The sequence below is a fragment of the Emydura macquarii genome, unplaced genomic scaffold (assembly GCF_026122565.2).
Source record: "Emydura macquarii macquarii isolate MOO-44397 ecotype Brisbane River unplaced genomic scaffold, CSIRO-AGI_Emac_v2 contig_1451, whole genome shotgun sequence".
NCBI classification, from domain to species: domain Eukaryota; kingdom Metazoa; phylum Chordata; order Testudines; family Chelidae; genus Emydura; species Emydura macquarii.
Genome location: NW_027131588.1, coordinates 11096598 through 11119552, shown reverse-complemented (window position 1 = coordinate 11119552; position 22955 = coordinate 11096598). Strand labels below are relative to the sequence as shown.

Genomic DNA, 22955 nt, shown 5'->3' with positions numbered 1-22955 from the left:
GTAGTAGAATATATATTTGAAGGTGTTGGAGTGTGATAGCGTAGAGTTGGGGAGGAGAGTGCAAGAGCATTTGTAAACGCAGGACTGACTTGACCAATTATGTGTCTGTGTCTTCAACCAGAGGAGACTGCACTGTAACATCATCTTGAAATTTTTTTTTCTGTCAGCTAGCATAACCTCCATCTTGCTTTGGTTTAGGTTCAACCAGCTGTTCATCCTTGAGCATCCTCTGTCAATACTGACCTAACTTAATGCTGGTGATGGTGGTGTGTATAGCTTGTATAGTCAGGGGCCAGTCCATACTTTGGTTATTTGGCCTCTTGAATATATTTTATAATGAACTATTGTCAGTCGGATTTATTGCTTTAAGCCAATAATAATATAGTATAGGAAAAGGGTTCTATATGATACCAATCTCTGGGAAGCCATCTTGTGCAGCAATATTACATTCACAAATAGCAATGTCACATTACGAAAAGATGTAATCCTAAAGTTACACCTTTCTTTGTGTTCCTAAAATCCAACCCATCACTTTGTCCCTATCCCATAACTTGTTCTTTTCCTTCCTTATCTTGGTTTTGGATACTAGCATTCCAGGTACTGGTCTGTGAAGGTACTTGTCTAGTTTCTGCTAAGACATAGAGTGAAAGGAAACTTGTCAAAATCAAGATACAGTCTGCATATGTCAAATGCTGGTTTCAGCAAATGCAAGGAGTTATGGGATACTTAGAATATTTACCAGGGGTATGGTATCGGTTAGTTTAGGCTATATCATTGTTTCAATATTAGTGCTTAATGTTATTGGTGCTTAATGCATACTTATCTCTGTGTGTGGGGGGGGGGGATACGGATAATACATATATTAATATATGCTGGAGAGCATGCATCTATATACATATTTAGTCAACAGTTTTCATACACTGTGAAGGATGGATAGATCTGTGTCATCTGCACATTGTTGGCATTTGAGCCCATGATGTTTTGCCAGTGCTTCTAGTGGTTATATGTAAATGTTGAATAAAACTGGAGAGAAAAAAAATCCTTGTGAGACTTGGCAAGCGAGGGTTTCTGGTGGTGTAGATGCAGTTTTCCATCAGTACCTTTTGGGTGTGTGTACATTTCCCTGGAATTTCTGCCACCTCTGTTATGTGGGACAACTACATTTCATGATCAGCTGTGTCAAATGCTACACAGATCTCCAGAAGAAAAGATGCATATCTGCCCTCCTTGAGTTGACTGGAGGATCTCTACCATAGGCACCATTAATGCCATTCCTGTTCTCTGTCTTGGTCTGAGTCCAGTTGTACACAGTCTCATGCATTTAATTCACATCTGTATCATGCCTGGCTTTAGATGCTAGAAACATTTATTGCATTGGACCCAAGTCATTACTAACATCTAATATTTTAAGTGCTAGGGGAAGAGGGAGAAACATGCAGGTGGAGAAGGACAAATAGAAACAGGGAAGAATGTGCAGGTGAGGAAGAAGTTGTATACAACAGAGGAAGGGAAAAGAAGATACAAAATAGAAGGAAATGGACCGAGAAAAATACTCCCCAAATACAGCAACTCTTGTCAATCAGAAAAGTACTGCCTCCAGATAAAACCGTATCAGATGTTGAGGAGGGCTGAGCCATCTGATCAAAGGAAGGAAAACAAAGAGGAAAACTGGTGCTTTTTTTTTTTTTTTTTTAAATGGACTCCTGTTTCTAGTTACTGGTAGGACATTGTTGTGTGGGGTTTTCATTAGGAAGTTACAGCAATCTCTGACAGATCTTTTGATGGACCCTTTTAATTGCTCATTTCCATTCTGTTTTCCCAGTGTGGGTGGTGGAAGTGTCTTGTGCTAGGCAACCAGACAATTCTTTAACAAATTGTGCATAGTAGTCACTATCTCCAATAGGCTATACTTTTATAATTTTCTTTGAGACTCAATACACTACTGTCAAACATCCAGACCAGGCCCTAATGTGCCCCAGACCAGTTTTCATGACAATCAGATTCTGTAGAAATCTAAAGTAGTCACTTAAAAAAATTATAGTACTTATGGTTGCAAAGAAAGAAAACTTGCCAAATGGAAATCAAGTATAAAAACTGGTGCAGTGTTGTTGTCTACAATTCACAGACTGCCTGAAATAGCATTGCTTGTTGAGTAAAATGATGGCATTTTAGAGCCACATATTCAAATAATATTGTTGTGCAATTGTTCACCTAGCTTGCATAGTTTCTACATTTGTGCTCACAAATCAGGGAAAGTATCTGCTTGCTTTTTTCCCCCCACTCTGTGATGCAGAGTACAACAGTAACTTTACTAACGAAAAATTTAGTTGCTACCGAAGTTGTTCACCCTGGATGTTGATGCAAATCTCCCGTTATCTGAGGAGGATAATATAGTATATGATCCACTATCTTTGTGGTCATAGTTTAAAAATATAATTTGTCTCTCTTCACAGAATTTGACACCAACTTTTTTTTTTTTAAGTTTGTCTCCGGTATAGTACATTAAATTAACTTATAATTCCAAGACAAGTTGTGAACTGGGAAGTATTATAGTTTGATAAGCAGTTCAAGAATTTTCAGAAACACAAGATTTGAAGCAGATTATTTGATCGTGAATATAGGCATAGGCAACATAGAAAGGCTGAAAGCAGAGTAATATCCTTTGTTGCTTTTTACTTTGTACTATATAGAACATCAAGAAAACAAGGTTTCTTCTATGTTAGCCTGACATTCATAGCTCGTTTTGCATTTGTCCAAATTTACTGAGGCACATCCTGTCATTTTGTTTAATGTTATGCCCTTTCTAATGCAAAATGTAATAAAAAGTATCTTGGACTTTCCATTAAAAGAAAATGTCAACTACAGGGATTTTGGTAAATTTATGAAGATTTGCTCCTTCATCTGGTTCAGAAAACTTCATGTTGCTATTTTAAAAAATGAGCATTCTGTCTTATATAAGTAGCTCTTGCTTAACCAAATTTGTAATACATTTTGGTTGCAAGTCTTTAATACTGTACATAATTTGTGATGCTAAAGAACCATTGGTTTAGTTTGACTTTGTAATATCATTTGGACTCTGTGTATTTGTTTTGATTATCTAAATTTAGGAGCCAATCCTACAAATAATCTTAGCATAGTGTGTAATGCTGATAGGAACTATACCTGGGGTTTCCAGGACTGATTATTAATGTGTTGATTTTTATTAGTAGTTTACAGGCCAGTGTGATAATACAGAAGACTTGTTCACTGCAGTTAAGTTTTGCAGACAAGAAAATATAATTCCTCAAAACTTAGGCCCTATTTCTTTTTAACGGCTTCACCCTATCCTTTGATTTTTATATTCACAAACCACATGCACAACTGCACCAAAAATGCATAGATATCTAACAGCCTGTTTCCATCTGTTAATCAGAGACTAGTGATTGAAGGGCATTGAATTACAGGCACAGTTAATTGCAAGTATAAAATCATGCCTGCAAAATGCATCTTCTTCTCAAAATCAGGCTCTGACTGTTCTCAGTGTGTACCAAGGAGAAACTACTACAGTAATTCTCATCCTTTTTGGGCTCAAATATCTTGATGGTCTTTCGTGACCCAGTAAATAGCTTTAGTGCAAAAAAAAAATCTAGCTTATTAAATATTTTACTCACGATTAATGTGATAAATACTAAATAAGTACACCCTATGTATCATAGTGGTGGCTCCTGTCCTGCAGAGCTGGCTGGGCTCCCCTCTCTGGTGTTGTGACCGCCGGCATTGCAGCGCTGCTCAGGTTTGGCCTGACCTATCTAAACTCCCAAGGGTGGAGGGGGTCTGGATCAAATTTGTGCAAGTGGCATTGTGGCCCACTGCACCGTGATGGGGGTGGCTGGACCAGGCCTGCATGGCACTTGGAGCCCATGCATCAGGTTGCAATACAAGCAGCCGAGCCCAGCCAGAGCTGGAGCTGCTGCTATGGAGGTGAGTGCAGGGTGATCTCTGCAAACCCTCCCACGCACCCACCCTGGGCCTCATACCCACACCCCAAGGGGCAGGACCTGAAACCCTCTCCCCACACATACTTTGACAAATTTTAGTGGCTGAATTTTGGGTCGTGACCCATGGTGGAAAAACCTTAGCCTAGTAAGTCAAATCAGTCTGGAGTCAAATTTTCTAACTAGTGCTTATTATTTATTTCACCTATCATCATCATCTTGGGGGAGAAAAAGCTTCCTTCCCTGATACTTCTTCCAAGAGGAGCACCAAATATTATGTTTATGTATATTAATTTTTCTCCTTTAAAACTTGCTTTTCTCACATGCAGTGGCCCTTCACGACGCACAGGGGGTGAGGGGGTGCAGGAGGCTCTGAGGGGCGGCTGGATGGCAGCCGCCCCTCCGAGCTTCCTGTGAGTTGTGAAGGGCCAGCCCAGCACCGCCCCCCCAGGCCCAGGGGGTGAGGCCGCCTCTCCCAAGCCGGCGCCAGGCTGTGGGGCTTGAGCTGGAGAGGCGGGCAGTGAGTAAGTGTGGGCGGGGGGCAGAGCCTGCCGCCCGCCACAATGAGCCACAGAAAGTCCCCCAAGCATGAGGAGGTAAGCAGCGTGTCCATTCCCCCCCTCACCTGCATGGAACAGACTCCCTCTCCCCAGGGCAGCTGGGGAGCGGTGCTGTCTGGTGGGAGCCGGGGACCCATTCTGCCCTGCGTGGGGGGGGGTGATAAATGGAGGCGTGGCCCCCCCAGGTGCTGGAGACCCATGGTATGCCTCTGCTCACATAGAATAGAGGAGGAAATCTGGAATAACTGTTCAAGCTTTGCCAGGGAAGGATCAATGTGGGAAGTCCTTTACTACTTTAGAAAGAAGACTGTAAAGTGACCCTGACTAACTCATGTAAATTTCAATTCCTTATCCTTGCCCAAGAAGGAGATGAGCAGCCTAAAAGAATTAGGCCAGTGGTTTTCAACTTTTTTTCATTGTGGACCCTTTAAAATATTTTTAATGGAGGTGTGGACCCCTTTGGAAATCTTAGACATAGTCTGTGGACCACCAGGGGTCCACGGACCACAGGTTGAAAATCATTGCCTTAGGTGAATTTTGTTTTGCAGTTGCTGTCAAAAGCAGGCAGTAGAATAGGGAAGGTGGTGTGCTTTCAGTAGAGAGGGCCCTTCCAGCCTTTATTTAAAAAAAAAAAAAATTATAGGATGGACTAGAACACCAACAAAACAAAGGGAGAATGGCAAGGCGACCCAAGAGGAAAATGGAAGTAGGAAAGGTAAGAGGAGGGAATCAGATGAAAAGAGGAAGGCAGGAGAGAGCTATGGCTGGCTTTGAAGAGTAGCATTGACTCCCTCATAGCAGTCAGAATCAGGGAGATGTGCTCTTTCCTTCCTAACAGCCAGGAGGCAGAGGGATCTCCAAACTTTAGCAGCCAATTGTTAACCAAGGTTAATATGAAAGATGAGGATATGAGGCCTGCAGCCTCGAAGGCATTGTCAGTGTTAAATCCAGCTTGTTTCCTGTTCTCCGCACCTGGCTGATATGCTGAGGTGCTCCCCACTTTTATATCAAATTTTGTCTGGTGGGTGTCTACTCTTTTACACTGGTGTAAATTGAGTGACTGAGCAAATTTGGCCCACTGTCCTTATGCATTAAAATTCTTTTTATTAACCTTAAGAAAATAAACCAAATATAAACTGTCCTGCCATTGCTTGGCCACAAGATGGTGCATGACACCTGCTTGTTAACATCAGCAATCTAGTCAGACCCAACTACTATGGTAAAATAAAATGTGCTGTAAAAGATCTCCTTAGGGATCCCACATTTTTTTTGATAGCAGGTGGTCTTTATAGCAGGGATGTATATTTTACTAAAACAGTTGATATGGTCTAAATATCAGGGACACATTCTGCAACAGATTTTGCTTCATGATTTCCAGTTGACAGAAAAGTCTTTTTACCTATCAAAAATTAAGGAATGTAGCTATTTCCATTACTTGTACTTAAAGCAAACTGCATAGTTAGAAGTAATGGGTTGCTGTGATGTTGCTGCCAAATGGATGATTCTGATTCTTGAATGAAATTTGGTTTTAAGACTCGGCAGCAGTAGCTTTATTATTGCAGAGGTGACACTGTTTGGCATCTTTTCTCTTGGAAACTATTTGATTGTGTAAGAGCCGACCCTGCTGCTTCCCAAGAAGCAACATTGCCATTTGCAATGGAGACAGCCAGTCAGTTACTTTCCTTGGCAAAAGGGAAGAGTGCAAAATTTTGATTGCAGTTAATCCATCTTGATTTTTGCTCATCTCTGGAAGATCACAGATGTTTCAAGCTGGATTAACTCTTAGATTTTAAATCTAAAACCAGGAATTCTAAGAGAAAATTAATTTGCTTTAATGTGATCCATGTTAAGCAGGTTCTCACACTTTGCTTCCTCCCTATCCCAGCCTCAGAAATAAAAAAAAAAATGCAACCAAAAATTTGCACTCTTCCCTTTTGCCAAGGAAAGTAACTGACTGGCTGTCTCCATTGCAGATAGCAATGTTGCTTCTTGGGAAGCAGCAGGGTCGGCTCATACACAATCAAATAGTTTCCAAGAGAAAAGATGTCAAAGTGGGTGTGTGCTATCAAGCCAAACTTTGTTTTTTTGCCTGATTATTGCATCTATGTGTGCAAATACCCAGTCAGTTTCCTAAGCATTTGTTTGCATAACTGTGATAACCGTATGCATGTATTTGTGTGCAATCTTGTGAGAGAAATGGAGGGCCAGTCAGAATTGATTGCTACGTCTGCTATTAGCAGGGGAAGTAGCCATCAAAATAGGTTTACCTTCTTTTGCATCTGTGCAGCCTGTGGAAGCAAATTTGATCTGGTTAGAAACAGTGTACAAAGTAAAGAGATTCCCTCTCCATTGATTTGTTCGTCTCAAATCCTAAACAGAAACACATCTGTGGTTATTTAATAGAAAAACAGATCTGCAGCCACCTTGTTAAGAAAAAACTTGTTTAAGGCCTTAGTTTAAAAGTAACTAAGTCATCAGTATGGAACCTGTGAAATTAGAATACAGTAAAATCTTTGGTAATGCTGTCCTTTCTTTTTATAGTCTGAATTAATACCTATGAGCAGGTTGGTTGCTTTGATTACATGTTAATGTAATACACACTACACAAACTAGACAAGAAAGCAGTTGAGGTATGAAATTGGGTAGATGAATATAAAATAATTTTACTCCCAAAATGCTTATTAAACTCAACAATTGGAGTCTCTTAGGATTTCAGGATCTCGCTGTAAGCAGTGTCTGCCCTTTTTAGGTGCATCTTACAATCTCTCATTTTTTCCTTTCCTGCTTTGTATAAATAATGTCATTTGAAAATAGTAGGTAGATAGCAGGCCACAAACATGTATTTCCATGGACTCTTAGGCTATTTTTTATGTTTGCTGCTATGCAACATGAAATCATTTCAGGCTTGAAACCTTAGAGGGAAGGTGTAGGAATCTTAGAATTAAAAAAGGTGACTATTTTAAAGTAGGGAATAATAGATATTGAACACAGGTCAATAGTCTGGCTGAATTTGCTTTTACAAAACCAATTTTTCATTCGTAACATTAGTTTCTGGTGAGGGTGAATATAGCTACTTAATTCCAAAAATAAGCAACATATATCCCTTGAATGCAGCTGAAACTGTAGACTTTCTAAATCTCTGCCTGTGTGAAAATTTATTCTGCATTTTGCAAATAAGCACCTCATATTGGGAAGATGCTTCTAATTATGATTATTCATTTGTAGGACCAATGCAGTGAGGATAATTAACTTGGATCTTGTATATCACTGAGGAAATCAGAAAAATAAGAAGGTGTTCTAACGTGCTTAAAATAGTCTTAAAAGTCTGTGTAAACTTTTGTTGGCCCCTTTCATACAGAACCTGTCTTATTCAGGCTATCATCAAATACTATGTGTTAATGTAAAGGAAATGTTTCTTTGAAACAGCTCTCTTCACTTTGTTATATAAAGTGTGCAAATTAAAATGTATTCTTGTTTTGTTTCCAGACAAGACAACAGCGTAGACTCTACTTCGTCTCAGAGGGAAGATAGCAAACTGGAAGGTCTAGAGTCAAAACAAGGTATGTATTAGAGAAATCTGAAGCCTTACGTTCTTGGCAGTGACCAGTTTCAATAGCCAGTGGCTGTCAGCCTGGATACTTGAATTGGTAGTAATAATCACAGTAGACGCATCCTCAGTGGAATCTAATGCTCCAGGACATCTGTGCTATCTAGATAGTATAGAAATGTAGCAATGATGAATCACTTTTTTAAAGAACAAAATAAAAAGCAAAACCCAAAACATGAGTGTTATTTTCAGAAGAGCTGAGCAATCCAAGTTCCCATAGATACTCCGCTAGGAGCACAGAGTGTTCTTTTGAATGACATTGGGGCATTTCTTTCCTTCATGCTGAAATATTGAATTTGAAAGTTGTTGGTCTCCACCCATCCACTCCTTCATTTTTGCACTGTACCCATAGTGATCTGAAGTGGCAGAAGAGAGTTTGGTGGTTTTTATATATATTTGGACCTAATTAGTGCTGGACAAATAGACCAGGGTCTTCTTGAGATCCTTCTTGTTTCTTCCTCAGGCTCCATAGGAAAAATGAAATTAAAAGGTTTTGGAGAAATGTATTTTTTCATTAAGTTGATGCCATCTTTTCACTTTCCCCAGTGAAATACGTTCAATATGATGATCATTTACAGCAGCAAGAGATTAGGAAAATCTATTGTATAAGCAACTACCCATTGATTACTCTTCCTAATTCCTCCAGAACTTCAAGTCCTAATAACATAATGGTAGCTGTACTGAAGCAGACTATAAGTCCATTGTTAACTAGTAGGGTGAACTGACAATCATCAGTAAGCAGTTTTCAGCAGAAGCAAATCTTCAGATCCATAAATTAAAACAAGTCGCTATAAGCAAAAGCAAACCCTTTAAAAAACAAACCCCAATCCTGCCTCAGCCTGGGATACATGCAGAACCTGAGTATGGAGCCCTGCCTTCTTATAGGCATTTTCCTCCTTGCTCTCTAGCAGATATTGTTAAAGCCTCTTCTCTGAGCCCATGTCCAAGGGAAGAAAAAAGGGGCGGCAAAAATAAGCAGCCACCTTATTTCTCGAAGGCTGTGTGGCTGGCTCAGAGAATTTGCAGTCTTGGTTCCCATCCTTTTCCTGCCCCTCTGAGTTCTGAAGGACTGGAACTCCTCTGTAGCTAGGGGAGCAGAATTACAGCTCTGCGGGAGCAGAGCTTAATAACTCAGCTGCGGGAGAAGGTAATATAGAAGAGGGGAAGCAAGACTGCAGGTCCTCCCTCTCCCCTGCTTCTCACTTCTGGCCATCCAGCTGAAGAGGAACTTTGATCATCTCTCTTTCTTTGGATGTAAGTCATTCTAAACACTTTGATCACTCTTCTTTGGATTCTTTCAAACTCCTTTTTCTTGATGCTGATGTGACTATAGTACTCTTTGTTGGCATTCCATCACTCGACGTAATCCCATTATAACTTGCTGCCAAAGAACTGTGCATAATTTAATAGTTCCATTCAGTCATGATCTATAATTTTTTCCCTTTGCCTGATTGCTCAAAGAGTTGAGGTCCTCCAGGATAATGCTACTCTCTCTCCATTGAATTTGGTTCATTTCACTGAAAATCATTGTTGCTGAAAGTGCTACTCACTTTGCAGGTTCAAACTATATGCAGGAAAGGTCTGTATTGTACATCTCTCTTTAAAGGCAGTGATTATTTGAGCCCTCATCTAAAAGAAAGCTGCTTCTGTACACCAACTGCAAACTGACCAATACTCTTGATGTCCCAAATTTGGAGAGTAGGAATACAAACAGGCCAGCATTTGATGTAATCACACCGATATGGCAGCTTTTAGTGATCAGGTGGGGAAAGATGAGCCCTCCTTTATTGTGGACTCCAGGAAGGAAAGGTACAAAATCAGCTTTTCTGGTGATTCTAGTGTCCTTGGTTTTTTCAAGTAAGACCGAAATTCAGTGGATTAAGCACTCAGGTACTACAGTGATAGGCACTGTATAAAACTCTAAGATCTATAGTGATCTGCTTTTGATTCCCTACTGTATGTTGGAAGCTGCTGTTTTAGCCCAGCTATTTCATGAACACTGTGTAACAACTGCCAGTACTATTTTATATGGGTGGCACTAGAATTATAGCTGCTGCTATCTCAGCCTGTTCATTTTCATTTGGACTTGCTATACATAGTAATGTCAGAAAATAACTTTTTCAATCCGTAAATGCTGCAGATTCTCATAAACTCTATTCCTCTTGTGAGGAGTCAATATTTATTTGTTTCCTGCAACTTTTATTTCACAATTCTGAGTCCTGTCTCAACATCTTTGCAAATGGCTTATTTTTTTGAAGTAGCTAGTGAAAGGAATTACATGGAGGTGGAAGGTAAGAATGTCATAATAAAAGCTGCAAAATTGTGAGGGGCAGGATGCCATGACTTTGTGAAGAATACTTTAAATATTGCTTGTTACACTATGGAGTGACCTCAGAATTGACAGATTTCCTGCAGACCTCTTTCACTCTTCCTGTACTATCACAGGGAATTGATGACTGCTGCAGATGATTGCTTCATTGTCCTTTTTTATGACTTTATCAACCACGGTATCATGATGGCTTTGGGCAATGACAGCAGCACTACTCAAGATGTTAGCTTTAAAGAGCTTTTGAGAATATGGGCATAAATTGTAAAATATAACATAATCATTCTTCTTCCATGCTGGAGCCTGTGATGCGACAGGAAAAAAAAAGGTAGAAAACTAAGGGGGCTAAGCAGAAGTGAGTAAAATATGGTTAAGAAAGGAATTAAATGCACTGAAATGATTTTCACAACTGTAGCTCAAGGAATAAGTACAAGTTATCAAAATAAAAAAGCTAATGAGAAAAATGCCATCTGAGACTTTTATTACTGTGTAAAATTACAACTGCAAAAGAGAGAAATGAAGCTCATTGGCTAATTAAAGAACATTTGTAAGCCAGTGAGGTTGTGTGATTACTGTGCATTGTGCTGCCATGGAGATCCCTAATTCTGGATAGAACCTAGGACTGCCTGTACCTTTGAAGCTTGGGCAGCTCCCTGTTTTGTACAGACAGTGGGACAGGGATGAAAGACTGAGTTTGTCAATAGTTTTGGGTTCTTTTCCCACCCTCTGATCAGTTCCAAAGTGAACTTAGTTTCTCTTTGGCAGTAAGGATGAGCATGTTGAGAGCTCAACTTCTGAATTTTGAACGAGACTCCTCAAATACAGCTTGTTTTTTTGCCCCATGGAAATGCTGTCCTGTTGAACAGGGTGCTAAGTAAATATGGACTGGAGCCTTGTTGTAAGACAGAAGAATTTCCATTCCTTAATCTTAATGATTCCCATTTCTTGTGGTCTTTCTGGGAAGTTAAAGATAGTAAGATTGTGTTCAGAGTTCTTACCCGCTTTTGTAGGCAGGGAGAGGAAAAGTGAAACTTGCATCTGAGGTGGAAATGCAGATTTTGAAATTGTTGTGAAGGCATTTAGAAACAGGGCAAACTACCCCAAACACATCACTTCCGCAGTGTTGAAAATTTTAGTAGGAGACTGATGGGACTTATATATCGGTGGTTACTGCAAACTCTTACATGTGTTGCTGAGGATTAGAAGGGGACACTTCTTTCATAGAATTAAATTGTTTTAACCAATCTAACCAATTTTTACTCCAAAAAGTTGTAATTCATCTAACAAGCCTCACAGACCAGAAATCCTATACATAAATGTGATCAATAATGCTAATCTCCAGTAACAAGAGTTTATAGGATTTGACCAATTTTCCCATACCTGACTAAATGTATGATGATCTCTTGATAATGTAGCTGATGTTACAAATTGGGTATCACACATATTGAGTATCTAAGGCCTCTATTCAGGAAAGCATCCCTCTTTTGGACAGCACTTAAGTCCTGAATAGGGACTTGTGTTTTCTTCAATCTGAGACTAAGCTCAGGAATTGAGGATGTGTATGTTTGTTTTGAATTCTTTATAGCTAGACTCAGGCTTAAGTTTTTATTTAAGATAAATAAAACCCAGCCGGCTGTCTTAAAAATGCCTCTAGTGTTTATAAAATGACTTAAGGAAACTTTGTTGAGTAGGTAGTTGGATGAAACACCATTCCTTCTTTTTTTAAGCAAGGAAAAGTGCATTTATTATATCTTTCTTAGTGTTCAATATTGATTTTTCACCCCCTCAGGATAATAGTTATGTCATAAAAGCCAAGAAAAATATGTTTTTTTAAAGATTTTCCTTCCCTGCTCATAAGCAAACATGCACACATACCAAAAGGCATTTCTTCTAAGAGCTTCATAGAAGGGGTAAAGTTTTCTAAAGCTTTCTTTTTCACTTAAAAGAAAAAATTGATCTCTAACAAAATTTGTTGCTTAAATTTATTTTGGAACCAGAACTGTTTAATTTCAGTGGTGTTAATCTTTGCACTGAATTTCCATAGAATGAAAGGAATACGGTGCAAAGATCAAGGGGAATATGGCCCATTATAGAGAATTTTTCAGTTCTCCCTCTGTTTTCCAGAAAAGCCTCTCACCCATGTAGCTGCATTCTTGTGATATGCTATACAACCAAAGCACCAAAATATGAATAAGCATCTCTGAAGAGAGACTTTTAAAATTTCTTTTCAAATATGCTTACTGTGCTGTTATTTGAAGAGGAAATGAGATTGGTCCATGTTGGGACTAAAATACATGCTTTCAAGGGAGTTGTCATTAGTATTTAGAAGAATGATTAGCAAATCCTTTCTGTAAGTTTTACAACAATAAAATATTAAATGTGAGCATCTTGAGGAAAATCCCAGAGATACAAAGACAGTTAGTTAAAGGCATCAAGCCCCGGTTCCCTGCTGTATTAGACTACATTATCAATGTATTTTTATAACCTGAGTCTTAGTAAAACTCAAATTGCCTGGTGTCCAAGAACAGCAATTCACAGAGGAAGTACTGCATTGGTTTCCAGTATGTCAGTGGCTTTGTTGTTGATGAGCAATACTGGCAGATCAATAATGCTTCTTAGCCTTGGAGATTTGAGATTCAGGGGCTAAAAGAACGGATGGAGAAAACAAGCAATTCTTAAAAGCTGTCCACTGAAACATTTTTAAAACAGTTGGCAAAAGAGACTAATTAATAAAAAGAGGAAGTTTAAAAAAGGAAAATTACAAAACATTGTAAGGCTATCTAGGTATTTATATCTTAGTTTTAGAGCATGTCACCGTTATCGTTTTGTTTTGTCATTATGCAATAGAGGAGCTTACTGTGTATGAATGTACCTTTTGCTTTAAGTCTTCAGTGCACAGTGAAAAACTATTTGTATTTTTAAAATAAATTTTTTTAACTATAATTTTTAAAAAAAAAAAAAAGACTATTTATGAATTAACAGGTGACCCAGCCTTAACTAATGCATAATGGCACTGCCAGGAACCACTTTGAAACCCTTGGAAACAGTAATTTTCCTATTTTGTTGCAATAAATAACATATTCATTTTAAGCAATAAACAGTATATCAGAGTGTATCCAAAGATAAAACTGACGCCCACGCACCAAGTAATTGCGGAGGCAAGGTGTTAGGAGGAATAGTTTTTCTCTTTACAGTGAAGTTGTGAGTATCAGTGATGAAGATTTTGCTAGTTTTACTTATTATACTGCTTTTTCTAATTACACTCTTCCTAATAAGTCTCTGCTTTTAACAAAAAATAAAAGCCACCACCATCATTTCTCTTATTTTACTGAGCTGACCCAAATTCATTGGAAATACTTCGCTAAAAGACTTGGATAATTGTAATGTATGACTTTTTTTTGCATCCTCATTGGCTGTGGCCTTTTTCCTTCGTTGTAATTTATAAAGTAATCAAAGTATTTTTAAACTGCATTTTGAGAATTAAATTTACTTCTAAAATAATAAACCATAATCAATCCCAGAAATTCCCCACATCAACTTTCATTTTGTAATGCAGAAGCTTCATTGTGGTATAAAACCTTATGACATTTTTAATTAGGAAAATAGATCATGTAACTCCATATGATGGAATAAATTTTTCAGGCACTGCTGCTTTGGTATATTGCATGTTTTTCTAAATTGGAATAAAAAATGCATTAAAACTTGTCTAAATTAGATCAGTCTTAAAAGTTGGGGGAGGGAAAGGAAGAGGAAATAGTTGTCTTTAATTTATAGATGGTTTTTGCTATATTCTGAATCTGTGAAGAGAAACATTTCTATGCAGAGGCCGTTTCTAAGATGAAAGGGAAATTTGTTAGACTCCCTGCACTACATGGTTATTTATTACATTTGTGTTACAGGCAAGGGAGAAGATAGTGATGTCCTCAGCATAAATGCAGATGCATATGATAGTGACATAGAAGGCCCATGCAATGAAGAGGAGAATCCAGATGTGCCAGAAAATGCTGTCAGAAGTGGAGCTGGTCAGATAGATGACCTTCAGAAGGACATTGAGAAAAGCGTGAATGAGATACTGGGATTGGCAGAATCCAGCCCAAAGGAGTCTAAACCAGCAACTTTGGCTGTTCCTCCATCAGAAGATGTTCAGCCATCAGCACAGCAGCTGGAGCTCCTGGAGCTTGAGATGAGGGCCAGGGCAATTAAGGCCCTGATGAAAGCTGGCGATGTAAAAAAATAGCCCTAAGGTTGCTTAATTTAAAAATTTTTATATTTGTTTTGAAGGGTGTGATGTCAGTTCTCTTCAGTGCTAAAATGTATTTGGATTGGGCATGACATTCCTCATTCAAACCCTTTTGCGTATCCTGACCTGTGGCTTAAATTGTTGATAGTTGGTTTTCATTGCCTTTGGCATGCTGCTTCTGTGACTTACACAAATGGATTGGTTTGACACTGCACTAGATCAGTGTCTCTTTGTGCTGGGTTATCTCTTGACATGAATGAGGAAGAAGTCATAGATTCTATGCCAGGATCCTGGTGCCTTTAATAAAGGTTAAACGAACAATGTAGGTTTTTTCATAATTCCTGTAATTAGCAATTAAACTGCTAATTTATTTGTTTTTTGCCTCCTGAACTTGTTAGCAATTTAAGTAACTTGATTTGCATGTGCTTCTTAAAAAGATACTATTTTGAAGAGGTCTTCTGTGGCGTGACAGTGCTCATATCTGCTTGCAACACTCAGTGAAATGATTTAAGATGCTTATTTCTCATTGGGGCCCAGCTTTTAGGAATATAAATGAACTCGTTAAAATTGAATGACAGTTCACTCTGGGAGATTAAAAGCATGTTTAATTTTTAGAGAGTTAAAATTGCTAAAGAGAGGGGTTTTTTTTTAAGTAAGCAATTTAAGTCAATTATTGTTAGAGAAAGTAATTCCAATGACAACTATGCTAGTCAGTGTTTTTTATACTGCCGGTCATTTTTTTGGGGGGGGAACTCTACTCTCACAGTTATTTTATCATGTACATCTCGGCTGAAACAGGAAAATGAATGCTTTGTTTCTCTGTGTGAGATTTTTTTAAGTTAGATTCAGCACATCATCTTGTGAGACTGGATAATGCAGCTAATCAGAAGATTTCTGATTTTTGAGCTGAAGTTTTTTGATATTTGTATGATTTAATCTTTTCAGATCCCCTGTAAATAGCTTTCTAGAATGGTGGTCTAATTTATTTTTATGCTTTTTTTGTAAGGATTCAGAATTCATAAACTCCTCGCTCTTCATTTTAAGGATGTTTCTTTATAACTAATTTCTTTGATACAGCTTGTTTTCCTATGTGATTTGGTAATTGCAATAAATTTTGATTGTTTAGAAGTGGTGCTATTTTTATACTTGAAAGTATATAGTCATTGTATATTTTTAAAATTTTTTTGATTTTGTCACGTCCCAGGTAATTCTTGTTACATTTTGTTAAATAAAATAAATAGTTCATTCCATGTTGCTATATTGAATTTTCTGTTTGCTTCTTAAGCAAATGAGACTTTTATTAAATAGTAAGAAGACTAATAACTCCCATATGCTGTACTTGAAAGGTTTTCCATTATTTACATCTGTAGACCTTGTTCATGATGCACAACACCTAAAATGCTCTTACAAGACTTGAAAGAGCTTCCCTAAGTTGGAAAATGTGTGAGCATTGACTTTGGTAGCAGATTCTTTTTGTGTCGTCGTAAAGATGAAGCAGGATTGATTTTTGTTGTTGTTGATGTTGAAATAGTACCAACCTACTGCAGCATAGATTTGCTTGTAAGCTAAGGACACTATTAAATGCAGCTGAGAGGATTCTTATGGTGAGCACTCTTCAAAGAGCAGCAAAGGCCTGAGTGAATTGCATCTAGTTTGTCACCATATTCATGACCTCATCTTTTATCTACTATAGGTTGGAGGACATTCATCAGAATGTATGTGTGAGGGAGAATGGACCTAACCAATTAGGTATTACACAGAATTCTACCTAGAAAGTGAGCCTCTTGTGCTGTAATTTTATTTTATTGTCTGGGGAATTTGGGATTTCTTTGGGGATGAGGAAAAAGTAAAGGGAGAAGGACAGCAGGTGAGGCCTAGATCTGCCTGGGAAATTCCTAGACTGTAAAGTCACAGGATAGTGAGATTATTTTGCTATAACATCTGTTTTCCTATTGCTGGAAATGTATAATTACAATACTTAAGGCATAGAATATCTCATTTACACCAGCTTTGCATGGCAGTTGAGCATCTTACATGTAGGGACATTCTCCTCAAGTTATACTAGTGCATCTGCGTATACCTTGTAAGAGTACACCAGTATAACTGACAGGAGAACTTGATCTTTAGTGTTTGCTTCTGTTGCATTTGCTAACTCTTCCAGCTGTTCTCCATGGTATTAACAATGCTTATAAAAGCCCAGAAAATATAAACCATAAAACATCTTGTTCTTAAAACCTGGAGAAAAATGAATGGTAACATATTAGCTGGTTAGTCTCTTGTGGTCTCTGTTGACCACGTGACCCTTCTGTTGATCAGATTGATAGCTGCACCCCATCAGCTTGTGCGCTGACTAATCTTTATGGATTCACAGCCTCCCTGACCTTCTGGCGCTGCTCTACCACCTCCTCACTCCAAGAAAGGTGGCTCCTTCCATGCTGCAATATCCAGGGCTCCCAGTATATATCTGCCAGTTTTATTGAGCTGTAAAAGCTTATTTCACATAGCAACCTTTGCTGGGTAGGGCATTCCTTAGAGGAGCTCTGCAAAGCCAAAATGTAAATTAACTTAAACTCAAACGCATGTTTAATGTAGCCATGTATGATCTTGCTGGTGAGGGCATTCAGCCCATAAGGTTCAACTTTATAAAGTTTTCCCACATGCAAACCATAGTGTCAGTGATGTATTCTGGGTTATTAGAAAACCAGGAAGTACTGCAGGGAGTAGTTCCATAGATGACTCCTTTTTAATGGTAAATTTAAAACTTACTGCTTCGCTCAGGCCTCCCACTGTCTGGGTAGGGAAGGCATTAAAGCACTAATTTCTGAGTTCACTGCATTTTCATATTGGCTTTTCAGGTCACCTTTAAGGCTTCAGTTTGTGGTGTATTGATATTTTAATTTCAAAGGTGGTTATTTCAAGGTCTATAGCAAGAAATCCCATATTCTGAGCTTTTTTTAATGTGGTATAATGGAAAGAAAGAAGGCTTACTATTCATGTGATAAAGAAGGTAAATAATTGATCTTGAAATGAAAAAGAAGTGGAAGGGTTCCAGGAAAATTAAATAAAGATGTTTACAAAGAAATAATTGTCTGATTGTTTCTGTGCATTATAAAAGAGACCACATATGATTGATTACTCAAGCACTAATTCATTTTTCAGATACTGAATTGTTGCTGCTATGGTTTGGGGATATATCAGCTGCATTACACAGGCTTCTGGATTGATTCAGACCCTCTTTATTCACTGTGCAATTAAACTATTCAGTGTATTTTAAATGCTTACTAGACTATATTTTATTTCACTTTTAAATGTCTCCCTTTGGTTTTTTTTCTCTCTCAAAATAATTTTAGTACTTCACATTGGAGGGAGTGGCAATTTGTGTGGCAAATACAGTCCTGAATTATTTATGGAATACTTTTTAAAATAACTTCATATTGATTTTTGATTAGCAAGTTGGAAACCTTAGTTGATTCAGGATTAAAAAAAAAATTCATAACTTAGTAGGATGGAAGCTTGGACATTGGTCAGTGTAAAGGGAAATAACCTGCCGTAACTTCCTGAAGATCAAAGAAATGGCTTATTTAAATGAATCTTTGCCGCCCTAAGAGTTACTCTTCTCTCTCTGTTGACAAGATTGTATTTGTATTGTATAAATAAAAAGGTGCAACTCCCCAGAGAGTCAAAAAGTACCAATTATTCCTGGTGAGAGGCTTTAATGTGTTTTTTATGGTGATTTGATAGAGGGAACAATAATTAGACTTCAAAATGTCACTTCTAAGAGAGAAATTATAGGCATTTCCACTGAACATTTCAGATTTGTAGCTTTCTTTTTATTATAGTATTTGTTCTTGCAGGGGAATGTTTTGCCTAAAATGCTGGGAAACCATAGTCCTGGATAACTTGTTTTCAAACATCTGTGCTAAGATATTTTCTCTTTCACTGTTTGTGATTAATAATTATAATTATTTTAATGTGTTAAGCCCCTCTGACTGACATCAGTTTACTTCAGAGAATATATAAAAGAAGCACATTTAAGAAACAAACAAACAGGTCACCCACACAGATGACTTGATTAAAATGCACCCATTCTAATGTGGTGGTTGTTAAAGACCATACTAAGCACTGTGCTCCAAATCACAGGAAACTGGCGAACCAGGAAGCTGGTTGTATAGGGGGAGGCTTCTTGACTGTGGGTTACCTGTCTGCAGTTCAAAAGAGTGCAACTCCCATAAACAGCAGCAGCAAGAGAAGCCTGCAGTTCTTTACTGCTGTGATTGGGCAGCACATCACTCAGCGAACTGGGTCTGAAATCATTCAGGGCTATAAAGATCTTGTATACCCATTATTGCTAGCCACAGATCAAACTACAAAGGCTCTCATCTGAACTAATTTTTCTTCTTTGAGTGCTTGCTCATGTCAATTCCAAGTAGGTGTGTGTGCACCGAATGCACATTTCACTGGAAGGTTTTTCACTAGTGGTACCCATAGGGTTGGCTCTAGTGCCCCCTGGAGTTGTGGCCCCATGGTGCCGTACAAGGGGCCCTGTCGACCCTCCGCCTTTTCAGTTCCTTCTTACCATCTGAGACAATCGCTGGAACATCTCTTCTCTTGCTTTGCAAGCTCTTCCCGAGTGTTTCCTTGGAATATCTGTAAATAGTTGATATTTAGTGTTAGTCATGTAGTTCTTAGGGTAAGTATAGTTAGCACCCACTTAGTGTTTCCCCGCCCCGGGGACAGGGCATGCCTGGCTTCAAGCCTTGCCAGTCCTGCAAAAAGCCTTTGCCCAGGGACAATCTGCACTCATCCTGGCTCAAGTGCTTGGGAGAGAGACACCAATGGGATTGTTGTAAGATCTGCAAAGGCTTCCATCTCAGGACCCAAAAGGAAAGAAGCCAGAGACTTAAGTATTTACTTATGGAGCAGAGCCCAGCAGAGCAAAGACTGTGCATCTCGGCATCAGTGCGGAGTGCACCGGTATCAGTAAGGGAACTGGAGTGGAGAAAGAACTCCACTCCTAGAGATTCCTGGCACCTGTATACCTCCCTGGCACCGAAGGACTCGGCATGCAATTAAGTGCGGCACTGCTCCCACTCCCCAGTGCCCTGTAAAAAACAAAAGAAAATTGGGCAGGGGACACTCACCGATGCCCATGTCATCCGGGCGAAAAGTCTTGAGCAAAGTGCACCCCGTGTCGCGCCACTCCAGTCCCAAGCCTTTGGGCATAGCACGGTTAACTCTGGCCCCGCGGAGGGGTTCATCGACTCTGGAGCCATTGAACTCCCTGCCCAAGGAGAGGCATGAGGAGGAGCTGCAGCTACCTGACACGCCAGAGACCTCCGAGGCAGCGAGGGAGCTTATCGAAGGCACAGCTCCACCACTCCCTCCCAGATGCAACTGGGAACAAGAACTGGCTCCAAGAAGAGCCATGGTGCCATTGAAGGGCAAACCGGCCATGATGGCAAGCTTGCGTTCCCCACGGTGCTGTTCCCGAGCATCATCCGATACCATATCTCTGTGGTCTCCAGAGAGTGAGCGGTTCTCCTCTGACTCTGAGGCGGAGTTGTATACCTCTAGAAGCTGGCACCACTCTAGCAGATGCCAGAGGGTTGAAGTGGCACATCCTCTCCCAGTGCCGTGGCTTCCCCAGTGGTAGATACCAGTGGCTTTGGACCTTCTGGACATTTCACCAGGCATAGGGTCCCAGTCTGGGAGGTTGCTCTTGCTCTTGCTCGTCTCTGACTTCAGACCCCGACCATCACATGTGGTTGGGAGTTAGATATGCAGCAACGGAGAAGTCTCCGATCCCAGCATTGGGCCTGACTTTGCCTTTGACCCTGGCACCAAGGACGAGGGACCGGTACAGCATGACCCCTCAGGTGCTGAAGAGCAGGAGACAACGGCACCCATCAGAGCGGTGGTGGGAGCAGTGGCTGCGCCTACAGCGGACGACAGCAAGGCTCACTAGGAGCTGCTTCGCAAGGTGGCTCAGAATATGGATGTCCAAGTGGAGGAGGTCATAGAGGGAACGATCCCATGATTGACATTCTTGCCATGGAGGGTCCCTCTAGAGTTGCCCTACTGTTGATAAAGACCATTTGGGACACTACAAGGTCTTTAGGGCGAGCATTTGCCTCTCTGCCTTCCACTGCAAAGAAGGTAGAGAGAAAGTACTTTGTGCCTTGCAAAGACCATGAGTACCTCGACTCTCCACCCTCCTCCAAGGTCGCTCGTGGTGCTGGCTGCCAGTGAGAGGCAAGGTTAACAGGACCTCATGCCAAAGGCTAAGGTTGCTAAGAAGTTGGACCTCTTTGATAGGAAGATGTACTCTACTGAGGGGCTCCAACTTTGAATTGCAAACCAGGAGGCCACCCTAAGCAGGTACACTTTCAACTCCTGGGAATCCATGGAAAAATTTGCAGAGGCAGTACCATTGGACTCCAAACTGAATTCACAGCCCTGGTAAAGGAGGGTAAGGCTGTGGCTAGGCCCTTGCTTCAGGCAGCGCTAGACGTGACAGATGTGCCAGCTTGGACTATGTCATCTGGTGTAGCCCTGAAGAGAAGCTCTTGGCTACAGGCCTCAGGCCTCCCTCACAAGGTCCACCCGATGGTTCAAGACCTTCCCTTTGAAGGCCCAGCTCTGTTTTCACAACAGACTGATTCTAAGCTCCATAGCATAAAAGGCTCCCACGGAACGCTAAAGACCACCTGCACCCTGGTGCCCCAAAGGAGACACTCCAAGCCTCAGTCCATGCCTAGGTTCTACCAAGGCCAACCTAGGCAGGACCCCAACTGGAGAAGGGGCAGGAATAACAGAAGGAGGCCTCCACAATCCTCCTCCAGCCAGGGTTCTGAACAAGTGAGGCAATCCTCTGATCCCAAGCAAAACTTTCGAGGGTGCACCTGAGGATGGCGCACCAATCAGTGTCTAGGAACCACCCCCACTTTTATTTTCGGACCGTCTTTCCCATTTCTCCCATGTGTAGTCCCAGATCATGTCAGACCTTATGCATAGTGAGACTGGGATACTCCCCCCAATTTTCTTCTTCCCCACCTTCCTGACTCCCAGGAGGCCCTCTGTGTCTCTCCTCAGGGACCTCTCTAATGAGCAACTTCTACTGCAAGGGGTTCAAGCTCTCCTAAGATCAGGAGTGGTGGAAGAAGTTCCTTGAGAGCTAAGGGGTAAGGGATTCTACTCCTGTTACTTCCTAGTCCCGAAGGCCAAGGGCGTACTCAAGTCCATTCTCGACCTGCAAAACCTCAACAAATTCATGAAGAAGCTGGGATTCCACATGGTCTCCATGGCCTTCATTATCCACTTTCTGGATCTGGAAGATTGGTATGCCATCTTTGACTTGAGAGACACGTACTTCCACATGACCATCTTCCTGAACCACAGGAGGTTCCTTTGCTTTCTAGTCAATCAGACCCACTATCAGTTCAAAATCCTACCCTTCGGATTATCCGCAGCCCCTCATGTATTCACCAAATGTATAGCAGTAGTCGCCATTTTCCTGAGAAAGAAGAGGATACAAGTGTATCCTTACTTCGATGATTGGCTGGTCAAGGGACACACCAGGGTGCAGGTGGAGGCATACATGAGCCTGCTAAGGTCTACCTTCAACAAGTTGAGCCTTATGCTCAATGAACAGAAGTTGACTGTCGCTGCTATCCAGAGGATAGAGTTCAGCAGGGGTGGTGTTAGACTCAGGTCAGGCCCAGGCATCCTTCCTGGAAACTTGCTTTCTGGCCCTCTGCAGCATCATAGAGGCTACCCCAATGCCATGGCTCGAAATTGCCTAAAACTACTGGGGAACATGGCAGCATGCACTTACGTAGTTCAGCTGCAAGCATGGCTGGCCTCAGTTTACCATCCAGCTCAGGACAACAAAGACAGAGTAGTCTTGCTTCCCCCTTTGGTAAGCCCTACACTGGTGGTGACCATGTGCGGGAGTACCTTTTTCTGCATCTCACCCCTCACTGTGCCTGGTGACGGACGCTTTGTTGATGGGCTAAGGAGCTCATCTATGGGAGCTCAGGACCCAAAGACTTTGGTCCCATGCAGAACTCCTGCTTCACATCAGTGTAAGAGAGCTGAGAGTGGTACACCTGGCCTGTCAGGCCTTTCAAGGTCACCTGGAAGGCAAGAGAGTACCAGTCCTGACAGACAATACAACAGTGATATTTTATATAAATAGACAGGGTGGAGCACGCTCCTCTCCTCTATGCCAGGAAGCCCTCAGGTTATG

General features: G+C 40.5%; 1 protein-coding gene across 2 annotated transcripts in view; it reads left to right on the top strand.

Moving 5' to 3' along the window:
- The window catches only part of CAAP1 (caspase activity and apoptosis inhibitor 1), a 28264-nt gene extending 12301 nt beyond the window's left edge, over window positions 1-15963 (top strand). For both annotated transcript variants that reach the window (XM_067553163.1, XM_067553165.1), the window contains exons 5-6: window positions 8021-8094; window positions 14367-15963. In XM_067553163.1, the coding sequence (XP_067409264.1) occupies window positions 8021-8094; window positions 14367-14704 (412 nt within the window). In that variant the 3' untranslated portion in view covers window positions 14705-15963. The remainder of the gene's footprint in view (window positions 1-8020; window positions 8095-14366) is intronic.
- The last annotated feature ends 6992 nt before the right edge of the window (window positions 15964-22955 follow it).